This window comes from Populus nigra, chromosome 17 (assembly GCF_951802175.1).
Source record: "Populus nigra chromosome 17, ddPopNigr1.1, whole genome shotgun sequence".
NCBI classification, from domain to species: Eukaryota; Viridiplantae; Streptophyta; class Magnoliopsida; order Malpighiales; family Salicaceae; genus Populus; species Populus nigra.
In genome coordinates, this window is record NC_084868.1 from 2,581,433 (window position 1) to 2,606,788 (window position 25,356).

A 25,356-nucleotide genomic window follows, 5' to 3' on the forward strand; every position below is an offset into this window, starting at 1 on the left:
TATTGGAGTTTCTATCTTTTACAATGAAACTAAGAGGAAGACATTTAATTCCAACATTATAACAATATTTTAGCAACAGTAATTACAAAGATTATCATGTTTATTTATAAGAGTTAAAGTTGGTAGATATTTAAGTGTTGATTTTTTTAAATATATAATTTTATGCTGACAAGTATAAGTTTTTATCCAACCATTGAATCGGGTTTAAATTGATTTTCATATTTATTTATGAGAGTTAAAGTTGACAAACATTTAAGTCTGTTTTGAGTTGATTTTTTTAAATGCATAATTTTACACTAACAAGTACAAGTTTTTATCCGATTATTGGATCATGTTGAAATTTTATTAGAAAATTATAAAGGTCTATTTTTATATATCTTTAAAATTTCATAATAATAAAAAATCAGGAAAGTTTTGTGATAAGATCCAAAAGTTATTCTGTGGTATTTGTATTAGATTTCTAATTGATTTAGGATTTTTTTTTCTATTTTATCTAGAACTCTTTTATTATTTTTTCAGCATTATATAAGAAATTTCTTATCTATTATAAATAGGAGTATATAGCTTGTGTTTATATATATATATATATATATATATATATATATATATATATATATATATATATATATATTGATTTCATAATAAATAATGTTTGTGTGTGTAAATAAAACTCATTCCAAAGTACAAGTAATATGCAATCCTAAATTCCACCTAAACAAAACATGTCTTTATCCTTAATTTTCAAGTGAGTTAGTTATCTTTCTTTCTTAAACTATTTTTTTAAGACTAGTTGATGTGTCTGCGATACAACCAAATGGTTTCATCTCCCTCTTCAACTGCTGCCAGTGGTTTTCTTTTGTTTTTGTCTTTGGAATGATTAATGGGAGGCTGCAATGTCTTTATCATTAAAATAATTACCTTTTCTCTTCTTTTTTATCTCAAATATTAATATAATCATTTATATTATATTCGAAGGTGTTTTAAAATGCATTTGGGTTAAAAAAACAATACTAAAGAGAAAATTACTCTTTATATATCCTTTTGAAATTTAAACTTTGAGCAAGATAATATTTTATTTTTATATTTTTAAAAATTATATTTTACATATTGAGTCAACACTAGATTATTTTTTTTAAAAAAAAATACCAAAATATTCCTATTTTTTTTCCTTTTTTTCTTTTTCCCATATCTTCTCCTCCCCTCTCCCTTTCTCCTCTCTCTTCACTTATCTTTCTATAACAATCATCTCTTCTTTTTCCCATACCTTGATTCATAATGAAAATTGGTTTTGTTTCTGAGAATAGTTGAATTAATGACGGGTATGGTTAAACATAGTTGAATTAATGGCACGATGATAGATTTTTTTGGAAGATTAGGCATGGTCAAAGGAAGTTAGATTTAAGGGATATTGACTCCTTGATAGTTCATTTAACATGATGAGAATCGAAGCAGAATGCAATTTTGTTTTGGTTTTTAGGAAGTGCGGTTAGATTGTGATTTAAATATTTTTTTATTTATAAATATATTAAAATAATATTTTTTATTTTTTTAAACAATTATTTTCAACATTAAACTAATCTAAAAGAGCAAGAATTTTAAAAAACACGTTTCAACCACCGCAATTCTAAAAGAAGAAAATATTGAAACCCTGCTATCAAAATCATGCTAGCTTGGGGATTGTCAAAATAGGCAAGTGAAGAAGCAACTCATCGGCTTGGTGTCTGCTCCTTCTAGCTACATAAAGCTTATCGATAGGGTCCACATCCCACGTCATGGTGGGTCCTGTCGAGTCATGAAAAAGTCTCTGTCAGGACTGGTCCATCCACGCGCCTCTTTACAGAATTTGCTGGACAGGTTCATGTATTTGGATCCGACCATGATAGAACTAATTAAGAGATTGGTGGTATGATTTGACTCTGACTGCTGTAATTTTTATCTACTCTCTTTTGTAGCCTTTGAAGCCACTTGCTTCCGTGTTGCTCGGGAGTTGTTCGAGAATTATTTTTTAAAATGTTTTTTATTAAAATAATATTATTTTTATTTTTAAAAAATTAATTTTAATATTAATATATTAAAATGATTTGAAAATATCAAAAAATAAAATAAAAATAATTTTTTAAAAAATACTTTTAAAACATAAAAATAAATAATACTGAATGGTAAGATGGAGATGGTGTTTGATTATTTAAAATTTAAATTTTTCTTATTTTAAATTATTTTAATGTATGGATATATTTTTAAATAAAATATATTTTAAAAAACAAGATATTATTCTTTATTATTATTTTTTTCCGGAAGTTAAAATTGCTGCTGGATGGATGATGAATGAGATTTGATGTTGACTTGTGGAATGCCCATAGTTTCATTAATGAACGTGGTAGGGATTTATAGCCTCTTGCAAACGACGACCGGTTTAGACAAGTAGCCGGAAAACAATGGGAATGGTGGGAAAGTCATAAATATATAATTATTTATTTTTACTTTTATCTATTCAAGTGGCCTTGAACTTATCCACAGGGCTCCCATATCCATGCTCTAAAAATCATTAAAAGTTATTTTAAATGTACATTAATCATCGAAAAATGTTTAATATATTTTACTGAATATATTTTTGGTGGAACTCATTTTCCTAAAATAGGTCGCTTTCCCGTAAAATTATTAATAAAAATCCTGTTTATTTTTGTATTTTTAAAAATTTTTAAAAAAATTTAGAATTTTTTTTTATTGTTTTCTTTACTTCTAGTTAATTTTTTTTGGTATTTTTAAATTATTTTGATGTGCTAATTTCAAAAATAATTTTTATAAAATAAAAAAATATATTATTTTGATACATTTATAAGTGAAAAACACTTTGAAAAACAATCACAACCACACTTCCAAACAGATTCTAAAATAAGTACTATATTTTTGGTGTATTAATGTTTTAATACAATCGAACACTAAAAATTCAATTAATGTTAACCAAGTTGTAAATATATCAGTTAAATCAACAAAATTACATTAAATCAACTTTTATTTAATTTAATTTAAGTTAACTAACATGTAAAATTCAAAGACCGTTTAATATTATAATAACTTTTGTTTATTCTCAACCACAAAAAAAATCTAGTTAGTTTTGTTTTTCACACTGGAACTTATATATAATTGATTTTCAAATTTTAATTTTATAGAAGTTAAAATAAATTGGTTTTTTATTTATGTAGACATGTTTTTTTATTTATTTTACATATAAAAATTTATCTCATAATAATTTTAACTAAAAATATTTTTTTAAACAATTAATTTCTTTATTAAACTTATTTTTTTTAACCAAAATCATAAAAGCTATATAAATGTCAAATACACACTTCTAGGTTGGCGAGTGATTCTTCTTATTCATAGTTTTGTAGAACCTTTGGGTATAATCTGGTTCTTTAGTGGGGTCCATTTATTTTCCCAATGAACAACAAAATCATAAAAAAGTGGGATTCATATTTAACGGTTGGATAAAGCATGTATGTGCCACGCGTCATAAGATGCCAGACTAAACATCAACTAAAACGCAAAACGCCACCTACTTTTAAAGTTATTTTTAACTAATAATTGTAATATTAAATTGATTTTTTACATAATTTCAAATGATTTTGATAGGTTTTAAAAGCATTTTTTACGTTTTAAAAATATTTTTAATGAAATTTAAATATTTTTTTTATTTTAAATTATTTTTTATATATATTTTAATGTATTCATGTTAAAATTAAATTTTAAAAAATAAAATGAAATATTATTTTAATAAAATTTTAAATAAAAAAATACTTTAAAAAACAAATGTTATATAATGGATTTTAAATATTTATATGTTGATTTTTTTTGGTTTTTTTACGAAAATTGATATTTAAAAATCATCTTAATAACTTTTCTATTTAAATATATTTTTTATATAATAAAATAATATACTAATAATTACTCAATAATCCACATATTATTTTCATAATATAACTCATATTTTTGTAAAAACAAAATCCTAATATTCCGAATAATTTCTCAAAACCTACATATAAATTATAATAAGCAGAAATATGAGGAAGCAGGTAGGACATAAATTTCGAGGCAAAAGTAAGGGTAATAACGTGATTATACAAGTACACTCTACATTCTTCAAGCTTCTTGTGCTTATAATTATAACTTTATAAGCCTAGGTTAGGTTACTAATGACCTGAACCAATGAGAGTGACCATTACGTGCGCACCAAGCGACAGGAACACTTGCTCTTCTTTTTGCTCCTCTTTTTCTCCCTTCTCTCAGCCTCTCTGCGCCCTTCTCTACCTGCCAACAGTCATAAATTTTTTATTTTTTCTGGGTTTTTGTTATCGCTATTGGGTTTGCTTTTGGAGATAATTTCAAGGTTGTTTCTTTTTCTCGTTTTTTAACGTGAAATAAGGAAATGGGAAATTTGTAATGGGTGGTTTTTGAAGGAGTGGTGGATTTTTGGAAGATAAAAAGAAAAGGGAGATGAGGAAATCGTTTAAGGATTCTCTTAAAGCTCTTGAAGCTGATATTCACTTTGCCAATACTCTGTAATTTCTTCTCTCCTTTTCTGTTGTTGTTTTTTTTTTGTCTTCACCGAATTTGGTGAGATATTTGGGATTTCTGATAAATTGAATTGATATTTCTCTTTGGGTTGATGCATTTGTTTTGATTTCTGGATCCTCTTGGCTGATTTTCAAGTTTTGATTTTTTTCCTCATGACGTGTTTGTTCGTGTCTGTCAGGTTCTTTTGTTTTTTGTTTTTTTTTTCCTGGATATTTAGTGGGCTGGGCGGGTAGATATCTGTTTCAGTGTGTGTAAGGTATTTATTGAGTGGAACATTATGCACTTTTTTACCTCTAATTTAAATAATTCTGTCGCATCCCAGAAAATCAAAGTATATAAAGGTTCAAAGGGGAGTACTAGCAGTGGAAGTTGTTACTTTACATGCGGCCCTTTTTTATTTGCTTGTAATTAGTTGTTCCTTTTTGAGGCATTTATGTCAATTACGCTGTGGAGTTGAAAAAATAATTCTAAAATAAAAGTTTTGGTTTTTGTCGAATTTCTCTCATTGAAAGTTGAGTTTATGATGCTAATTTGTGGCACAGGCACTTGATAGTTATTGGTTATTGAGGCACTTGATAGATATTGGTTATTGAGAGCAAATTGTTTAAGGCATTAATGGGACAATGAATCAAAACCGTGAATGTGCCTTTTTTTATCTATTTTGTAGCCATGTGAGAGTTCACATGATGCCAGTATAGATGGGCCGGATGAATGATGCCCTGCTAGTTGAGTTGCCTTCTTTTTGAAAACTGAGTATGAGATTTTTGTCCAAACTCTGCTTTTGGTACCGTTTGCCGTTCCAGATAGGTTGCTCAATCAATGGCTGCCTGTCCTTACCCTTGCCAATGCAGGAAGTTTAATAAGCTCAAGACATGGTTATTAACATGTTTGTGGTTATAGAATTTTCTGCTTTGGATAATCTCTTCCTCTGTGTGTGTGGTTCGCTATCATTATGCCTTGAAATATGATATATTTATGTGTTTTTGTTGTGATGCAGGGCTTCTGATTATCCTAGGGAATATGATGGTGCCTGCCTTCAAATGAGATTATCCTACAGCCCTGCTGCCAACTTCTTTCTTTTTCTTGTCCAGTGGACTGATTGTCACCTAGCTGGTGCCTTGGGATTGCTTAGAATTCTTATATACAAGGTAATTTGCATTTCCTTCGCTAGTTTGTTGATGTTTTTAGTGGCCAAGAGTCCATTTCTGTTTGCTTAACCCCCTTCTGCCTGCATATGTTATTATAGTAAAAAACAAATGCTGCCTTATCGTTGATGTATTATCATCATGTTGTGTCACAGGCTTATGAGGATGGAAAGACAACCATGTCTATTTATGAAAGAAAGGCTAGCATAAGAGAGTTTTATGGTGAGGTTTAAAGAAGTCAGTAACTTTCAACTTTATGCAACACAATTTTTGAAGCTTGCTGTATTTGGTTTATAATTTATTCTCCTTGAACAAAGATACTAGCAGTCTTATCCTAGTATGATCTTTTATTTTTGTGCTTACAGGGGTGATATTTCCTTCTTTAATGCAACTTGAAAGAGGAATCACTGATGTAGAAGACAGAAAGCAAAAGGAAATTTGTGCAAAGTACAAAAAGAAAGATGAAATGGACAAAGGAAAGCTCTCTGAAATTGATTTAGAGAGAGAGGAAGAATGTGGTATTTGCATGGAGATTAATAGCAGAGTTGTATTGCCCAAGTGCAATCATGCAATGTGTATGAAGTGCTATCGAGATTGGTAAGTTAACTTCCACACCGCAAGCATGTTTAGATGTATGCACAAATAATCACATAAGGGGACTCCATTCAAGGTATTTAGCCAATAATTTCATGCAGCTAGGTCCTCTCTTAAATTGTACATGATCATTTCCATCTCTTTTCAGTTTATAGTTAATGAATCTGCAACTCCTGAGTTTTAGCATTTTTCCCCATTGAACACCTTTTCTATTGATGCTTGTACAATATCTGCACTGTATGCACAGGGGATGAAAATTGATAAATACTCGATAAAGCTGTTTAACACATTTTGATATTCAAAACGTTGGGAATCTCATTTCTTTATTCCACAGAAACTACTTTTCTATGGATCAACATTTAAGGCATCAATCTGTTAAGTCGTCTTTTTATGGGTATTTTTTGTTTACTTCTCTCAACATATAGAATTCACGTTTCTTGATCATATATTGCTTAAAAGGATCGTTCCCTGGCAAATGATTAGGCGCTATCTTCTTCTGTAGCCGTTCTTGCCTGCCAAAAGCATCTTGTCAAATATGGTCAGGGATTGGATTATTCTGTCCAAATCATCTGTTTTCTGTTCTTGTAAACATCAATTAATTAGAGCAGTGTGCTTTTGGTCCATGCTGCTTCATGTTTTAGTAACACAGCAAGTTTGACTCGATGTTCTAACATCTAGCTTTGGTTGCTTCAGGCGTACGCGCTCTCAATCATGTCCTTTCTGTCGAGACAGTCTCAAGAGAGTCAACTCAGGTGACCTTTGGATCTACACCAGCAACAATGAGATCATTGACTTGTCTTCAATCACTAGACAGAATTTGAAAAGACTGTTCATGTACATTGATAAGTTGCCACTCATTGTTCCTGAACCAATGTTTGTTTCTTACGACCCTCGTTACCGGTGAGGGTCTGGAAAAGTTTGCATAAAGTTCCGGTTGCTTGTATATGATTCTTGCTTCCCCTCATTCAGCAGCACACATTTCAACATTGTATATATACCTTGTCATTCTTATGCTATGATTTTAGAAATTTAATTGTCAAGTAAAAGTTAGAACTTGTGCTGAAGAACAACAGAAATAGGGCTCTCTTTGCCCGTTGATCAACGCGATCCTTGTTGCGTGATGCAGAGCTTTGATCGCCCTTTCTCGTAAAAGAAAGGTGAACTTGTCCTGCATTGCTTTTTCTCCCTGAATCCGTAATAAAAGAAGGAAGCGAGAAACATAACAGCTTTCTTCGTGGAAGCATTTTACATCACGAAGGCATCAAGGAAATTGAACGATTCCTGCTTCAAAAGTTGAAATAAAAAAATTAATCTTTTCATGCTTCAACAGGTACGAATTAGTTCATTTTTTTTTCTTCCCACCAATTAAAAAATTATAAAACTTAATATCCAATTAATCTTAGCATTTAGCTGCATTGAAATATGAAATTAAAAAAAAAACTTAAAAAATTAACTTGATCTATCTAATTTGTCATACTTGAAATTAGGATCATCATATCATCATAGTCAAATAAATTATCAATTCAATATTAAAATATTAAATTAAAAAAAAATTAAAAAATTAAAAAAAAATAATGGTGAACTTTTTGAATTAATTGGATCAAGAGTGTAGTATTTCCAATTTTATTGAATGAAATCTTGATTTAAATATTTTTGTTGTCATGATTTCTTTAAAGTTTTGAAATGCTTACACTAAAAAAAGATTTAAATATAAAAATACCTTTTTTTATATATGAAACACTAAAAAAATGGTTTAAATCTAAAGATACCTTTTTTTTTATGCATAAAACATGATACCATCTAATATTATAAGCTAAGTGGGGATTCTTGTTAAAATATAGCTTCTGCATTAGATAGTTAAAGATAAGAGTTTTTGTTGTACATTATAAAATTATAAAGTGAGAGATATAAAATCCATAGATTTTGATGCTGGATGAAAGATTTGGAAGGGGGAAAGCCAAAACATATGTGTGTTGGTGGGCGCACACGCTTTGATATTATGTAACATATATTATTTTTATTATTATTTTTTAAATTAATTAATTTAAGTTAATTAATTAAAATTTTAGAATTAATTAATCTAATAATTATACATGACATCTCTTACCAAATTATTCAAATAATTTGAATGAAAAGTTGACTTTTAAACTCTACATACATCCATATTAGTAAGGGTGATCATTTTCGATTCGGTTCAATTTTTACTTATAAAAAACAACCAAACTAGTTTTTTTTTTAAACCGAAACCAAGTCAAACCGACCGGTTTCGGTCCGGTTCGATTCTTGATTTCAAAAAACCAAAAAACCTATATGCTTTTTTTGGTCTTTTAATGGGCTTCTGATGGGCTTTTAATTGAATTTCTAATAGGCTTTTAATTGATGTTAATATTGTCTAACTTTCTTAGAAAATTTTAAAGTATATTTAATTTTTTTACCACTAAATATTCATTTATATTAAATTGTTAGTATCAATCTTGTGTTCAATATATTTTTTGTCTTTCTAATATTTTTCTTCTATTTTGTTTGAGTGCGCAGGACTCCTGCTGTAAAGAAGTTTAAATAATACATACCAATAAGTTAAAATACAAATTACAAAGCATTACCTTCAAAAAGCTTAAAAAAAGAACAACAACAAATTACATTGTCATAAAACACTTTGATTTCTTAATAGTTAATAATGTTGACATCAAAACCTGAAATTAAAAATCTAGAATTATAACATGATAAATTAAATTAGAAGATATAAAAATAAAATGAAATATTTTTACCATACTTTTTAATAAATGCATCAATTTTTGAAATAATTATCATTCATTGCTAGATGTAATTTTCCACCAAATTTTACAAAATAAAAAATTAAACATGTTAGAATGAAAATGCGTTAATTAATAAATCATAAAATAAAATGTGTAAATTTATAAAAAAAATTACCCGATTCAAGATTTTTGTAGGTTTCAAAATCATTCATCAAGGTTCTAATATCGGTTGGACACCAAGAGCCTATAAAAAACTTCAATTGACATTTGCACAAACATGAGATTTCAATTTTGGGTAATTCTAGCTTATAGGAATAAAATCTTAAGTTCGATATTTAAAAAAAAAAAAAAGGCCAAAAGATGGTTTCTAGATGAAACAAATCATTTTGCGTAATTTTCAAGAGAAATTCTAAGCAATACAATGAAAATATGAAGCTGAACAGGAAAACAAAAATCCAAACAGAAGCAGAAACAATTTCATATCTTTTCTCAGCTGATTTTGCATCATCAATGGTAAAGATGAGCAACCTTTGGATACTTACAGGCAACAATTGGCAAATTAGAGGACTTAATTGCAGTAACAGCTAAACTATCACGGCTTGAGGACTGGGACACATTCCCTAACAAAGTCCAAACAGCTTGTGCAAAATGATTCAAATAATCCTTAAACTCCTCATTTATCTCCATATAAAGACTAATATTCTCACATACTGCAGCCCTAAGCTCATCAACCGGGTCAGGTTGAAGAAAAAATAGAAAAAATCATGATCCGGTGTGACCCGACAGGTTGACACAGTAAAAAACTAAGTTGCAACTCGTTAATTTTTGTTTTTTTTTTTATTAAAACAACATCGTTTTGATTTTTTTTAATAAAGATTGACCTCGGCGACCTAGTGATCCGGTCAAAACCCTGTAACCCCGTTAAAACCTGGAATTCGGATCTTGGACCGGACCGTGTTTAAAAACTATGCTCTCTAGCACAGGATAGCCATTTGTTAAATATTTCTTAAATTCAGCCATCTACTCTTTCATATGATCCTCAAAAAACTAAGCCAACTCTTGAAAATTCAATGAAAAAAATATTCTACAACACAATCTTTGTGACTCAAACTAGGGCTCATAGTAACAGGTGTGACCCATCGCCTGAACTAACAATGGAATCAGTCAAGGCCGCAAGCACTAGATCAAAATATATACATTTCTTTCGGTGCTCAGGAATAAAAACCCAATTAAAACAAGAACAAACATTTACACAAGCATCAGAAGAACAATCTAAACCTATGTAAATCCCATTATAATCAGGAAAAAATTATACTATTCTGAGACAGCTAAAGTGAAAATTACAAATAGTTATCTTATAAATGGATTTTTAAGCATTCAAAACAGCAAATGTATCTTTGACTTCTGCATTGAAAAGCAAATCCAATAAATTAAATAGATGATAAAGTTAGGAAAAATAAGAGCAGCTATTAGTTAATTAATTAATTAATTAAAAAGAAAAAAATAGAATTAAAATTCACTCCTATATAACTGATTCAACATAACTTTCTTCTCAAATCTACAATCCATTTTAGACCAGTATATTGTCTACAACCATAAAAAAAAAAAAAAATTAGAAAAAATTCAACAAAGTCATTAATTATTATGGTCATTTATAGAAGGGGCCGAAAAAAATGACAATGAGAGAATATTGACAAGATGCATATGCTAAAATGCTATAGAGGTGTAGCGAAGTACCATGTGATCTTGTATAGATAAAGAGAAAAATCCAATTGGATAGTGGATAATTGTTTTTGATCTCTATGTTTCTAAGTCTAAGAAGAGGGAGAGGCGAGAGGGGACGGGTGCTGGTAGTTAGGGTTATTGGGCAAATTATTTTTTCTAATTTATAACTCCTTTTCTTTTTAATCGGTTTGGTTCAATTTGGGTTAACTGGTTTCTGTATTATAAAACTGAAACCAACCTAAACTGAAATTTTTTTAAAATATTTTAATTGGTTTAAAAGTTTTTTTTTCTCGATTCAGTTTTTTCGGTTAAATTTTTTTAATTTTTTCGGTTTAATCGTTTTATCGATTTTTTTATCACCCCTAAATATTGGTATAAATAATTTTAAATAAATAGTTGCATTTACAATATTTTTAAATATGAGAGGAAGAGTGTTATCGTATTTTTTAGGTAATACTCAAATAAGTAGTAATAAATAATTTTGTAATCAAAATCAGTTATGGATGAAATTCTTCAATCATAAAATAAATTTATGCCATCAGGTATCAGCATGGAGTCAGCATCAGCACAGACAAATACATACAATGCTCTCTTCCAAACTTCATGGAGAACGAGGAGTGACATTAAGGATTATACTAAGTAACAAATAAAAAAAATATCTGTCAAGCTAGAGGCTATCCTTTGAAATCCTAAAGACGATTAACTATAATTTTTTATTTGAAATATATTAAAATAATTTTTTAAAAAATATTATTTTAATATTAGTATATACAAATAATCTAATAAAAAAATTAATTTAAAATTAAAAAATATATAATATAATTGAACTGCAACATCATGCAAGATCAAAAATTACCAGCACGGCACAGGTCACCGGACCCCACATTCAGATAAGGCAAGATAAGGCCTATACTTTCACAACCCTCGGATGGATACGCAACTTGATCCAATGGCCTGTATTTACCACCAAAGATAAAGCATCAAACCTTCATTAAAAGCCAGTGTAGCACAGCAGAACTAACAATCACTTCTGCAAGTCTCCTAAAAACAAACCTGAGTCTAGCCATGGCTGCCACCACAGCTGCTGCCGCTACATCCTCCTTTATTGGAACACGTCTGCCCGACGTCTATTCAAACGTGGGTAGGATCCAAGCGAGGTTCGGATTTGGCAAGAAAGCACCCAAGAAATCTATTAAGACCACTCCAGACCGCCCACTTTGGTATCCAGGAGCCAAGGCACCTGAGTACCTAGATGGCAGTTTGGTTGGTGATTACGGGTTTGACCCATTTGGGTTGGGCAGACCAGCTGAGTACTTGCAGTTCGAGCTTGACTCTTTGGATCAAAACTTGGCTAAGAATCTGGCTGGAGATATTATTGGGACCCGTACTGAGGTTTCTGATGTGAAGTCAACTCCGTTCCAGCCTTACAGTGAGGTTTTCGGGTTGCAAAGGTTCAGGGAGTGTGAGCTTATTCATGGAAGGTGGGCTATGTTGGCTACTCTCGGTGCTCTCTCAGTCGAGTGGCTCACTGGAGTTACCTGGCAAGATGCTGGAAAGGTATATATATATCAGGAATTTGTCTGTAAGTTTTAGTGATGCATTTAAGTTCAGGTGGCTGATGATCTTGTGTCCTTTTCAGGTGGAATTAGTTGAAGGATCATCATACCTTGGTCAGCCACTACCATTTTCCATTACAACATTGATCTTGATTGAGGTTTTGGTGATTGGATACATTGAATTCCAAAGGAACGCAGAGCTTGACCCAGAGAAAAGGCTCTACCCAGGAGGCAATTTCTTTGATCCTCTTGGCTTAGCTGCTGATCCAGAAAAGAAGGCTACCCTTCAATTGGCAGAGATCAAGCACGCTCGCCTTGCCATGGTAGCCTTCCTTGGCTTTGCAGTTCAAGCTTGGGTTACAGGAAAAGGCCCCCTCAACAACTGGGCTACTCACTTGAGTGATCCTCTCCACACGACCATTATTGACACCTTATCCTCTTAAAAAAATGTGATCCTTTGCCCTGAGAATGTTTTAATCGGCTTAAATTGTTGCCATATCCTCCTCGTCTTCTTGTAAAAATTATAACCTTCGACAATTTAAGCACATTCTTGTGGCCCTCTATTGCTTCGTGATAATTTTAATTTGTGATCAATGAAGTAACTAGTCATGAATGTATGTCACCCTGGGAAGCTTAAGGGACCATGTACAGATCATAAACTTGTTTTTGTGGCAGAAATTAAGCTAGGATTCGTGAAAGAGAGTAACTTGGTTAACATCAAACAGTATTCCACCTTGCCATCTGCTCTGCCTGTGCACTACAGCCAATTATGAATTCACAACTTAAAAAGTTCTCAAATTCGGATTGTTGGTTCACATAAATTTGAAATATACCGAAAAGTTTTCCAAGTTCTTAATTAAACTTGAATTCAATTATCAGCATATCTTAGGAAGTGAAGATTTTCGTAATCTTCATCAAATTTGAAAGTAAAGGGCTTGTCTCTGGGAGACTGGGACAAGGCTAAGGCTAAGGCTAGGAGTCGTCACAAGCAAACCATTTAACCATAGAAACAAAGCTGCTAGATATATACAAGCTGCTAAGCATCGGTCGCAGCCATAGAAACAAACTCATGAGCAAGCTCTACCCCATTTTAAAAGTGCTACAAAAATACAAGTAGACAGATAATTAGATTTAGGGAGAGAAATTTGTTGAATCTAAATCATCTACCTAGAGAAACAGTAAGGGGTGTGAACTTGTGTCGAGGTAACATCTACTTCGCAATCAAACATGTAAAACATGAAGAACGATAAGGAGGATTCGACAGTAAGAGGATTTCAAAAGTTAAGCGCAGCTTAGACTTTTACGCAGCTGCCAATGGGGCTCAACACACAAGCAAGATTAGAGGACTAGAGGGAGCGCATTTTGTCCTTTCTGTTTCCATGTTTCTCCAAGAATGGAAGAAAGAACAAGAAACCGAAAATGGGCAGCCTGAATCTATTATCGAGACAGGAGCTTTTTAGAAAATAAATAATTTTCTTAGTTATTTTTTTTAATTTTTAAAAAATATTTTTTAATTTTTATTCTCTAATTTAATGTGTTTTTCTATTTTTTATTTAAAAGGAATAATTTTTTTTATTAAGTATTACTAGGGTTTTCTAGTTTTTTTCTATATAAAAAATTATAATAATTTTTTACAATAAACATGTAAATGAATAAGAAGAAATATTTTGAGAGTTAGTTACATTGTTGTTAATTCTTAAAGGTTTTGAATTCTAACGAATCTTATTTTCCTTTATTTTTTACTATGTCCGAATTTAGTTATTATATTATATCTAATTCATGCTTTGAATTGAATATATGGCACGTACTATGTCTGAATTTAAATTAAATTTGATTGGGAGTGATGTAATAGTTACTCTTTGAAATGCCTTTTATTTTAAAATATATTAAAATAATATTTTTTTTATTTTTTTAAAATTATTTTTGATATCAGTATATCAAAATAATAAATATAAAAAAAATATTAATTTAAAATAAAAAATAAAATTTTTTATTTTCAAAATATAATACCGAACACATTTTATCTAATTCATGCTTCTCCTTTAGTTTGAATTGAATAGATTGCACGTAATATGTCGCAAACCGCAACATTTGTTTTTAAGCATAAAAAATACTATTTAGGTGTACAATTGTCTTCTAAAAAATTAAAAAATCAAGAAAAGTCATAACCACTATCTCTAATTTAAGTTTTATTTTCTTAAAAAAAACCATAATAATTTTATTCTGAGTGTATCTAAAAACATATTAATAATAAATACATGTGCATTGTTGCAAGACACGTAGCATCAAACCTAGTTAAGCTAGTTATCCTTGAGTCTTTTGACTCAAACTCATATCTAGTTTTAAAATCAAATTGTGAGAGGGTTAACTTCTAATTCAATCTAATTATCCAATCTAAAAAAAATATAAAAAATAGTAAAAAATATGGCTCGAGTAAAAAAGTTTCTAAGCTTTTTTTTAATATTGAAATGGTGTTTTTTTTTAAATATTGAGATGGTACAGATGAGACCAAATATTATTTTAAACATGAAAAATTAAATCAGAGAAAAAAAAGTCTAGATGACAAAAAACAAACCCAAGTGCATGGATCTAAAAATAATTTAGACAACCAATAATAATAATACAATTTGAATTTAAAAAAAATAAATTCAAGGTGACTAAAAACTTTGTAAAAATGAAATTGAAACCAATTAATCATTCATAAACTAAAATGAAACATATTATGACCCAAAACAAACCAATTGCTTTACAAGAAAATTTTCAATGTGGTATTTTAAAAAAAAACCTATCGAGACAAAAACATATTATATCAATCCAGATTTTACTATTTAACCCGTCAAACCCGTAATATCAGTCATATACTTTACCAAGTTTAATAAGTTTTCCTTTTTTAAAAAATATATCTTTTACCTAAATATGTGATAAAAAAAATTATTTTTTTTCAAAAAAGCTAAAGAATGAAGTTGAAAGAAAGAAAAGTTTTAAATGATATTTTTTCAAAAAAAATTAATAATATTGGATCAGGGCTTTATAGGCTAGGTTTACGCGCTTGAACTTGATTTATTTTTTTAATGGGCAAACCTAGTCTTTTTTTAAAAAAATAATCAGACAAACGACACTCGTTTGTCTGATCAAATTCTAGCCACTCCGTGGTGATTGGAAAATCAGGACATATTTTATTTTATTCTAAAAATTCTTTTTTTAACTCGTTTTCACCCAATAAACACCCTTACAAACATAAAGTAAAAAAAAAACTCAATTTATCAACCTAAAAAAACTCCAAAAACAACATGAAAACAAAAAAAATCAAATTAGTTAAAATCTTTCTTTCTCAGACTTGATTTGTTTTTCGAGGTACTATTAAGGTTCAAATCAGCCATCCTCAAGCCCTTCTTATCAAATGAAACTCGTTAATATTAAAATTGATTTTTTTATGATTGAAATCGATATTAATCGATGATTTTCTCTCTCATCTTTCATATTAAGGATTGAAAAAAATAAAAATAAATTTTTAAATCAAATTGAATTTTCAAAAAATATAAAAATTGTTAAGATTGAAAAATGAAAGTAAAAGGATGAACATAACTATTTTAGTTAGATTTTAGATTGACATAAGTTTTCCGTGTTTTATGCTTTGATCCCTTATTAGGTTTTTATTTTTTTAACAAATTTTGATTAATTAGACATGAAAAAATGTGAGTGAAAAAAAATTAAAAACTAAATTAAAAAAATAATAATAACAAGTTCGATGCCTTTTAGTTTTTTCATTGATTTTATGATTTCAAATAAAGATTTATTAAATTCAGCTAACTAAGAATATGTTATTAAAAAGTGTGCCTCTTAACAAGTTTTTTAAAAATATTAAGATATTTTTTGCGATATATAACTCTTAAAGTGTCACTCCGAATTTTAATTAATTTTTGAAAAGGTATTATACGATGTGGATTTCTAATAATCTCCAAATTGGCAATACCTAATTTCATGGACAAAAAAAGAAAGAAAGAATATTACTGTGAATTATTAAATGGCACAAACAATAGGTACCAAACAATTCTACTCTATTCTCTCTTATAATTACAAAACAACCCTAAGAAACTATCAATGTTCCCAACATACCCTTCAATAAAAACCCATAACCAGCCTCCATTTCTCCCAGGGTTCTCTTGCCCCTCGCTCGAAACCCCGAAACTGTAGTCGAAGGAGCTTTCTCTCCTGCCTTTTCCCCACGATTTCCTCGCCGCAAGAGACACTCCATTCAACAAGTAAGAAATTTACTTTTCAAAATTTTCACTGTTTATTTGTTTCTTGATAATGGGATATTTGTGCTGATAAAATATTTCTTGATTTTTTATTTTGCTTGTTCTGGATTTTTGCAGTTTGTTTTACCAATAATGCACGTAGTGAAAGAATGGGAAGTGGGAGTTTGTTGTGGAATTTGACAAAGAAATATTTAACAGTTGGGGTCATAGGGCTAACCATTACAGACCGATATGCTAGTATTGTTCCGGTACGAGGTGGCTCTATGTCTCCTACGTTTAATCCTAGGACCAATACAGTTTTGGGGTCATTAGGTAATACTTTTTTATTTTTTGGAAGTTTAATGATATAAGTGGTTTTTTTCAATGCTGATTTGGGATTATTGTTTTGAGTGCAGATGACCGTGTTTTGATCGAGAAGTTTTGCCTTGCAAAGTACAAATTTTCGCATGGCGACGTGGTAGTTTTTCGGTAGGTGTTTTCGTGGATTTTGCTTGGATTGTGTTTCTGTCATAGTTAGAACCCATGCTTTATTCTTGTTGTGATGTGAATTTGTCTTTGGATGATTCTTGAAGCTGTAGTTTAGAATGGAGGAAATTTAAGGTCTTATTGCATTTTGGAATCTTTAAATCATTTTGGTTATACCCCATTTGAACTGTCAGTAAGGAAGGAGTGAATTCAGGGTTCTTGGTTGGGGTTTTGTTGACAGGAAAATCCATTAGTGGCATATGGAGGCATTAGGCTGGCCATGCCGGGCAATTAGTGGTTCAAGAGCAGTTTACTGATGACTAAGCAGTATCATTCTTCTCTTGTTTACTGATGAATCAGGCTCTTTGGACTGATGAATAATTAGTGTCATAACTCTTCTTTGCCTAATATGAATCTTTGGATCTGATTGAAACTGGCTTTCATCTGTGTCACAGTCTATTTACATTGTCATGTTGGCTGTTTCATTATTCAGCTTAAAATAGTGTATATTTTACAACATTGTGATGCTTTGAAAGGTCTGGTCATATAGCATAGATATATTCATGCAGAATTTCTATATAGAAAATCTGACATGTAGTTATTTTTGCATCCTTTTGTAGCTCCCCAAGTGATCACAAGCAGAAACTCATTAAGAGAATTATTGGCTTACCTGGTGACTGGATGGGGACTCCTCAAAATGATGTGGTCAAGATTCCAGAAGGACACTGTTGGGTTGAGGGAGACAATCCAGCATCTAGCATGGATTCAAGAAGTTTTGGCCCAGTAAGTTATTTGTGCAACTATAATCATACATAGCTTCTACAAGGGTTTGACTTTTTCGATGACGAATCTGAGCATGCTTAACTGGTTTAACTGGAGTACCTTGCAAAATCTGTGTTATACTGCTGGTATTTTGTGCTTGCTATCTGATTTGAAGGAGCCTATTCCTTGCAGATTCCTTTGGGTTTAGTTCAGGGAAGGGCTACGACCATTGTATGGCCTCCTCACAGAATATGCCAGGTTGAGAGAAGAATCTTTGAAGACAGATTTTCCCCCTCCGCATGAACTTCCAGTAACAGTTCTCTTCTTGTGCGGGATCACAAATTCTCAAGTTTTTCCCGAGTCCCGTTTCAACATTCCTTTATGGAATCATGTTGCCTATTTGCTTTCCACCCTTTGTTGTGTGGCTTCACTGCAACCAAAACCGGTTCTCTACATTCCTTACTGAGAATCACAATTATTTGAAATATTCAGTGTATTGACAACTTAGCAAAAATCCAAATGGACTAGAGTGCATTTTTGAAGAGAAGGAAAGTTTTTACAATTTCTATATCCTTGTGCAAGTTCAATTTCGGTGTTTTGTATTCCAATGCCAGGTCTTCCGAATTAGGATCCTGAGATGTTACCTAGCAAGCTCTTTCGTCTCAAGCTTAGATGTGAAGCAAATTGGCATCCAGGGGCCATCAACATGTTTGTGTTTTAACACACTGTATTCTCCTGTTTCTGCAGCTGTGTCCATAATGGGCTTGGATGTCTCATGCCCTTGGGTAGTCACATCTTGGGCTTACCAAAAGCCCAATTGAAGCAAGCCTAATGTTGACATTTCCTTTTGAGTTTTCATCATCTCAAGCTTATTAAACTCGTTTTCCATTAAAATCTCATATCATAAACATGATTATAAGACCTAAACTAGGTTTGATTTAGCCCCGGGTTCAGGTTACAAGTTTAGTTTAGAGGGTTAACTCATGAAGTTATGATGAAACTTAACTCTATTTAAGTTTTAGATTAGTGGTTGGATGAGCTGTTATTGGATTGACTTTACTGTCAAACTTAACTGGGTTTTGCAAGAATGACATGATATTAACATGATAATCCAAAGAATGTAATTAAGGAGAGAGTGGAAGGATAAATTTGCAGAGAGGTCGGTTAAAAAAGGCAAGTAACTAATAACACTAAAACCGAGGGCCACCATTGGCAAAAATTCCCATAAAGCAACTTAACAAATATCATAATTTTGTAGGCCCAAAAGTACCTCCCTCCCATATCACAGATTTTGCTTGCTTTTGTAGTATTTAAAGAGCAGAAGTCACATACACGAAGTCATAATTTCTCACACTCGTCACAGCCTTCTTCGTTTTCCTCTTTCCCTAAAAAACTGCTGGTAAGCTCAACAAAAGCCCACTCTTCTTTTCTCTTCCTCTTTTATTTCACCCTCTATATATCTACGTAGTTTGTTCTTCGATTCATGCAGTTTTAACCTTCTTTTTGTTAATTCATGCATGTTCTTGATTCTGGCCTTTTTTTATTTACATTTTTGTGTGGTTTCGTTGAAAAAGAAAATCAAGAAAGTAAGACTATATTGACTCAAGAAAGAAAATGGGGAGGCTATTTCTGGTGGATCTTGAAGGACGCTCTTATAGCTGCAAGCACTGCCGCACTCCTCTTGCTCTCAAAGCCGACGTCATCTCTAAGGTTCTTTTCTCTTTTCACTGTTACTTGGCATGGTTCTGCTATGTAATATGCAAGTTTTATGGTTTATAAGCTTATGTCAAGTGTCTTCTTCTTGCGTTACGCTGTGAAGTTGACATAAAGAAATGTCGAAGAAGACCGATTGCTATGTATTGGTGAATCTTGGAAAAGTAAATTGGCTGAATTACAAGAACTGGAACAGTGTGTGCTTTATGTATTCGTTTTCTGTTTGAAGTAGGAGAGAGCAACAACTATGATTCAGCCTTCTTGGATTTTCCATTTGCCTGTTACGTATTTTGGGATATATTTATTGGGTTCTTGCTGTTGAATAATGTTTGAATTAGTAGGGAATTCTTCCTTTATCGTATATGACTGATAAACAGAATCTGATGTATCAGTATGTGTCCCCTAAGATCATGTGTAGATAATTTTTTTGTTAATAATTATCTAGGGCCTCGACATGTAAGTTGATTATGATTGTAATCTTGGCTTCCTTCTTGCGGTTCCCAAAATGAAAACCCATCTTTTAATTGTTCTTTTTTCTCATTTTGGCATCTGATATGAAGATTGAGTAGCCACATCCAAATGTATTATTGGATTAACTGGCAGCACCATATAGATTCTAATTCTTTGTTTTATTTCCAGTATTTCTGCTCCAGGAATAGAAGGGCATATCTTTTCTATAACGTGTAAGTGTTCCTGATTATGGAATCCAATAGAACTTTGACTTCATATTATGATAATTGGCTCTGACTGTTTGCTTTTTGGTTTGGTATTGATCAAACTCGTGCACGCATCTTGACAAGACAAAGTGCTTAATATTAGTGTTAAATCTTCTGCAAAGTTCTTTCATCTTTTTTGGAACTTCCTTGTTGACTTCAATGGAAGGCCTTTTCCGTTCTTGTTTGTTGTTAGATATGAGAGATCTTTAATGTTAGTTATTGTAGCATGAAGGAGACAGATAAAAGATTATGCTGTTTTGTTAGTGATTAAAGCTTGATTTATGAGAAAATATAGAGTACAAGGGGAAAAAATGTATAACGTAGTTGCTATGTTTAAAGAAAACAAAAATACAGTGCACATATGTATGGTCTCATGCTTATATCATTTTATAAACTATGTGTGCTGTAATTGCCACTTCTATGTCTCATTTTGCTTTCACAATGATGACAGTGAGAATGTCACCTTTGGACCGAGAGAAGATCGAATGATGATAACTGGAAAGCACACTGTGGCTGACATATACTGTGTTGTTTGTGGGTCAATTCTGGGGTGGAAATATGTAAGATCTGGCTTTCTTAGAAGCTATGGATTGTGTATTTCGTATCAACTGATTGTTGCATCAGTTATTTATTTTCAGCCTTTGTTTGATGCGTTAATGTTTGATGCTTGTAGATATATGCATATGTGAAGGCTCATAAGTACAAGGAAGGTTGGTTTGTCATTGAAAGGTGCCTATTACTACTGTCTTTGGTGGTTGAATTATCGATTTCCGTGTTTTGATGCTGACCATTACTGTGGAGCAGGTGCAAGGTGTTGAATCCTGCCGGAACTCCCTATGAGGCCATTCAAGAAGCTCAGGTTGGTCACCAAGCTCCGAATGGTCAAGAAACTTGGATGGCCCAAGAAGCTCAGGCTGGTGGAGGAATTGATGTTGATAATGCTTGATTAGTTAGTTTGTAGAATGTTAGTCTTTTTAAGTGTACATTCTCTGCTCCCTTTGATGATGACCAAACCTACTAACTGGCTCCTTTGGTAAAGAAGCTCAGATTGGCTTCTTTTTTAGATGACACAAACTGGATTGTTGACTGACCCATTTCACGATTAGCATTAGAATTTTGTCTGCGATTTTCAATTGTTTAGTAATGAAAGTTCATGGAGAGATAAGGTCTGTTTTTTGCCAAGTTTCAGCCTTTCTATCGAAGTTGAATACTGTCATCACCTTGACCTATAAGTTACAGTCAAACACTCTGCTCAGATGGGAGAGTTTGCACACTGACAGTCTCTTATTATCCGCAAGAACATGCTTACACTGCAATTCTCACTGGAACATTGCTCTTCCTGTCCTGGAATTTGAAACTGCCCTCTTCAGGAATTATAACTGTTGGCTGGATATTAGTGGAGCCCATGTCCGATTCTAGGTTGAAAGAGGCCAGAACAGCCACATGTGGATTCATATGTAAAGGTTTCAAATTGTTTGGAGACTGCAAAATGCTGTCATGAGAAGAGAGCATGTGCCCTTGTCAAGACATTCTTCTGCTGCCATTCCTTGCACAAACAGAAAAAATATAATAAGAAAAACAGAAAGTACAAACAATATAAAATGCTATCTTATCATGTAAAAACTTTAATTTAAAATTTTATTATAGAATATTTTTCATTTCAAGTAGTTTGTTGAAATACAAACTAAAAACCTCTATTTATATTAATTTTAAGTTTATTTCTAAAAATCCTAATAAATAATTATAGAGTTATTCAAAGAATTCCTAAAATAGGAAAAAATAGAATTACCACGCGGAATATTTGATTTTTTAAGACTAAATAGGAAAAAAAATAAAAACATAAAAAAGAAAAATATTTTTCTAAACTTAATATAAATATAAATAACTAAGAAAATATATAATTTATCTAAAAGTCCTACTAAACCAATCTTTCTAAGTTGAAGAGAATTTGTTCAAATTGATCTTGTTTCAATCTTATAGATATCCAATTAAGACCTTTTAATCCTTTTAACAATTTTAGATATTAATTTTAGTTTCTTATATATCCAAACCTTTTTTAAAGTTTAAAAACTCATGGAGGATGGAAGGTTATATATTGACCATGTAAATCATAATATTAACTACCTCAACCTAAAATGTTAAAGATAATTCAAAATGATACCTCATTTTTCTAGCTTATTCATGGATGATCCTATTCATACACACAACAACACCATTTTATTACAATGTACCCATAATAGTCTTTTTCATTTTACATAACAATAATTCTTAAATCCTCCATCAATATGCTCTCCTTCATTTCTAAAAGCTTTACAATATACCTTCTTGTTGAAGCATTGATGAAGGTAACATAATATCAAAAGTCTCCAACAAAAGCCACTAGAGAAGGCCTCTATACTTGTTCCAACTTCAATAGCTTTTTCTTTAATAGAAGTAACTTCATCCCTTTTTAACTCATATGATTGAGTTTATAGTTCCATAATTCTTCTTGATTTTGAGCTTTAGTAATAATAATGGTATCTTTTGATCCTAAGATCATATACAATGTATCAATTTTCTTGCCTCGAGCCAAAACTATTTTTCATTTAGAGACTTTTCATATATTTTTTCAAAAAATATGTTAAATGACCATTTTCATCAAGTCATCTCATAGAAATTAAATTCTTTTTTCGATTTAACAACACGTCTCACTTGCTGCAAATTTCATACGAAACCATTCAGTAACTTGCTTTTCACATATTTAAGCTTATTAACATTTAATGATTCTCTATTAGCCAGGTCCACACCATAATCATCATCAATATAATCCTATAAGATTTCTTGGTGTAGAGTAGTATGGAACAAAGTTTGTGGGTCAAGAACCCCAAATCATTCAGTAACTTTTAATCATAAGATCATATACAAGGTATCAATTTTCTTGCCTCGAGCCAAAACTATTTCTCATTTAGAGACTTTTCATATATTTTTTCAAAAAATATGTTAAATGACCATTTTCATCAAGTCATCTCATAGAAATTGAATTTTTTTTTCGGTTTAGCAACACGTCTCACTTGCTGCAATTTTCATATGAAACCATTCAGTAACTTGCTTTTCACATATTTAAGCTTATTAACATTTAATGATTCTCTATTAGCCAGGTCCACACCATAATCATCATCAATATAATCCTATAAGATTTCTTGGTGTAGAGTAGTATGGAACAAAGTCCGTGGGTCAAGAACCCCAAATCATTCAGTAACTTTTAATCATAAGATCATATACAAGATATCAATTTTCTTGCATCGAGCCAAAACTATTTCTCATTTAGAGACTTTTCATATCTTTTTTCAAAAAATATGTTAAATGACCATTTTCATCAAGTCATCTCATAGAAATTAAATTTTTTTCATGTTTAGCAACACGTCTCACTTGCTGCAATTTTCATACGAAACCATTCAGTAACTTGCTTTTCACATATTTAAGCTTATTAACATTTAATGATTCTTTATTAGCCAGATCCACACCATAATCATCACCAATATAATCCTATAAGATTTCTTGGTGTAGAGTAGTATGGAACAAAGTCCGTGGGTCAAGAACCCCAAATCATTCAGTAACTTTTAATCATAAGATCATATACAAGATATCAATTTTCTTGCATCGAGCCAAAACTATTTCTCATTTAGAGACTTTTCATATCTTTTTTCAAAAAATATGTTAAATGACCATTTTCATCAAGTCATCTCATAGAAATTAAATTTTTTTTCGGTTTAGCAACACGTCTCACTTGCTGCAATTTTCATACGAAACCATTCAGTAACTTGCTTTTCACATATTTAAGCTTATTAACATTCAATGATTCTCTATTAGCCAGGTCCACACCATAATCATCACCAATATAATCCTATAAGATTTCTTGGTGTAGAGTAGTATAGAACAAAGTCCGTGGATCAAAAACCCCAAATCATTCAGTAACTTTTAATCATAAGATCATATACAAGATATCAATTTTCTTGCCTCGAGCCAAAACTATTTCTCATTTAGAGACTTTTCATATATTTTTTTCAAAAAATATGTTAAATGACCATTTTCATCAAGTCATCTCATAGAAATTAAATTCTTTTTTTGGTTTAGCAACACGTCTTACTTGCTACAATTTTCATACAAAATCATTCAATAACTTGCTTTTCACATATTTTAAACTCATAACATTCAATAGTTCTCTATCAACTAGGTCCACACCATAATCACCATCAACATAATTCTATAAGATTTCTTAGTGTAGAGTAGTATAGAACAAAGTCCGTGGGTCAAGAACCTCAAATCATCCAGTAACTTTTGATCATAAGATAATATAAAAGGTATCAATTTTCTTGCCTCGAGTCAAAACTATTTCTCATTTAGAAAGACTTTTCATATATTTTTTCAAAAAATATGTTAAATGACCATTTTCATCAAGTCATCTCATAGAAATTAAATTCTTTTTTTTCGGTTTAGCAACACATCTCACTTGCTTCAAATTTCATACGAAATCATTCAGTAACTTGCTTATCATATATTTCAAGCTCATAACATTCAATGGTTGTCTATCAGTCACGTCCACATCATAATCATCACCAACATAATTCCATAAGATTTCTTAGTCTAGAGTAATTAATATGGAACAAAGTCTGTGGGTCAAGAACCCTAAATCATCAACCAGAATATGAATAACAAGAATTAGAGCGCCATGTACTTTCTTAGTAGCAGCCTTTACATAATTTTCCTCGGCTCTTTTTGGATGTGTAATTTCTCATAAGATGATCAAATTTGTCATAATCTAACAAATATCTTGTTTGGTGGGCTTTGATTTATTTTTATTCATAAATCTAGATTTTGATTTGTCTCTATTTGAGCTTTTATCTCCTTTTTTCCCAAAGTACTAATATTAAATGATTTTTATCTATTTAAAAAGTTATAAACCTATTAGAGATATATAATACATCAAAATTATATTTCATAATAAAACTACAAACTTAAGATTCTTTGTGTGCAAATCCTATTCGGTTTAAACCTTATCTTTCTACGTCAACTTTTCTACTCTTTAATTTATTGCGGGTGTGTGCCCCCTGAAA

General features: G+C 31.0%; 4 protein-coding genes across 6 annotated transcripts; all 4 read left to right on the forward strand.

The window, feature by feature from the left end:
- Positions 1–4,176: 4,176 nt before the first annotated feature.
- Positions 4,177–7,339, forward strand: LOC133676883 (E3 ubiquitin-protein ligase AIRP2-like). 3 transcript variants are annotated; one of them, XM_062098666.1, is made up of 5 exons: positions 4,177–4,556; positions 5,570–5,720; positions 5,873–5,939; positions 6,083–6,314; positions 7,005–7,339. In XM_062098666.1, the coding sequence occupies exons 1-5, from the start codon at positions 4,492–4,494 to the stop codon at positions 7,213–7,215; spliced, it is 726 nt and encodes a 241-aa protein (XP_061954650.1). In that variant the 5' UTR covers positions 4,177–4,491; the 3' UTR covers positions 7,216–7,339. The 3 variants fall into 3 exon arrangements, with proteins under 3 accessions (XP_061954650.1, XP_061954651.1, XP_061954652.1); XM_062098667.1 differs by lacking the exon at positions 4,177–4,556 and adding an exon at positions 4,604–5,447; XM_062098668.1 differs by lacking the exon at positions 4,177–4,556 and adding an exon at positions 4,606–5,458.
- Positions 7,340–11,798: 4,459 nt separating this feature from the next.
- LOC133677485 (chlorophyll a-b binding protein CP29.1, chloroplastic-like) lies at positions 11,799–12,946 on the forward strand. Its single transcript, XM_062099576.1, has 2 exons — positions 11,799–12,349; positions 12,432–12,946. The coding sequence occupies exons 1-2, from the start codon at positions 11,858–11,860 to the stop codon at positions 12,789–12,791; spliced, it is 852 nt and encodes a 283-aa protein (XP_061955560.1). The 5' UTR covers positions 11,799–11,857; the 3' UTR covers positions 12,792–12,946.
- A 3,507-nt stretch (positions 12,947–16,453) lies between these two features.
- LOC133676938 (uncharacterized) lies at positions 16,454–18,402 on the forward strand. The gene is made up of 5 exons (XM_062098750.1): positions 16,454–16,610; positions 16,725–16,919; positions 17,003–17,075; positions 17,693–17,855; positions 18,027–18,402. The coding sequence occupies exons 2-5, from the start codon at positions 16,757–16,759 to the stop codon at positions 18,135–18,137; spliced, it is 510 nt and encodes a 169-aa protein (XP_061954734.1). The 5' UTR covers positions 16,454–16,610; positions 16,725–16,756; the 3' UTR covers positions 18,138–18,402.
- Positions 18,403–18,530: 128 nt separating this feature from the next.
- Positions 18,531–21,445, forward strand: LOC133676940 (protein yippee-like At3g11230). Its single transcript, XM_062098751.1, has 6 exons — positions 18,531–19,233; positions 19,409–19,544; positions 20,187–20,230; positions 20,715–20,823; positions 20,937–20,992; positions 21,068–21,445. The coding sequence occupies exons 2-6, from the start codon at positions 19,449–19,451 to the stop codon at positions 21,207–21,209; spliced, it is 447 nt and encodes a 148-aa protein (XP_061954735.1). The 5' UTR covers positions 18,531–19,233; positions 19,409–19,448; the 3' UTR covers positions 21,210–21,445.
- The last annotated feature ends 3,911 nt before the right edge of the window (positions 21,446–25,356 follow it).

Bases quoted from the DNA above. Each gene is read 5' to 3' on its own strand.
- LOC133676883 (XM_062098666.1), top strand. From the start codon at position 4,492: ATGAGGAAATCGTTTAAGGATTCTCTTAAAGCTCTTGAAGCTGATATT. The intron at 4,557-5,569 runs GTAATTTCTTCT...GTTGTGATGCAG, and splicing joins ATTCACTTTGCCAATACTCT to GGCTTCTGATTATCCTAGGG. The intron at 5,940-6,082 runs GTGAGGTTTAAA...TTGTGCTTACAG, and splicing joins TAGCATAAGAGAGTTTTATG to GGGTGATATTTCCTTCTTTA.
- LOC133677485 (XM_062099576.1), top strand. From the start codon at position 11,858: ATGGCTGCCACCACAGCTGCTGCCGCTACATCCTCCTTTATTGGAACA. The intron at 12,350-12,431 runs GTATATATATAT...TGTCCTTTTCAG, and splicing joins CCTGGCAAGATGCTGGAAAG to GTGGAATTAGTTGAAGGATC.
- LOC133676938 (XM_062098750.1), top strand. From the start codon at position 16,757: ATGGGAAGTGGGAGTTTGTTGTGGAATTTGACAAAGAAATATTTAACA. The intron at 16,920-17,002 runs GTAATACTTTTT...TTTTGAGTGCAG, and splicing joins TACAGTTTTGGGGTCATTAG to ATGACCGTGTTTTGATCGAG. The intron at 17,076-17,692 runs GTAGGTGTTTTC...ATCCTTTTGTAG, and splicing joins GGCGACGTGGTAGTTTTTCG to CTCCCCAAGTGATCACAAGC.
- LOC133676940 (XM_062098751.1), top strand. From the start codon at position 19,449: ATGGGGAGGCTATTTCTGGTGGATCTTGAAGGACGCTCTTATAGCTGC. The intron at 20,231-20,714 runs GTAAGTGTTCCT...CAATGATGACAG, and splicing joins GCATATCTTTTCTATAACGT to TGAGAATGTCACCTTTGGAC. The intron at 20,824-20,936 runs GTAAGATCTGGC...TGATGCTTGTAG, and splicing joins CAATTCTGGGGTGGAAATAT to ATATATGCATATGTGAAGGC.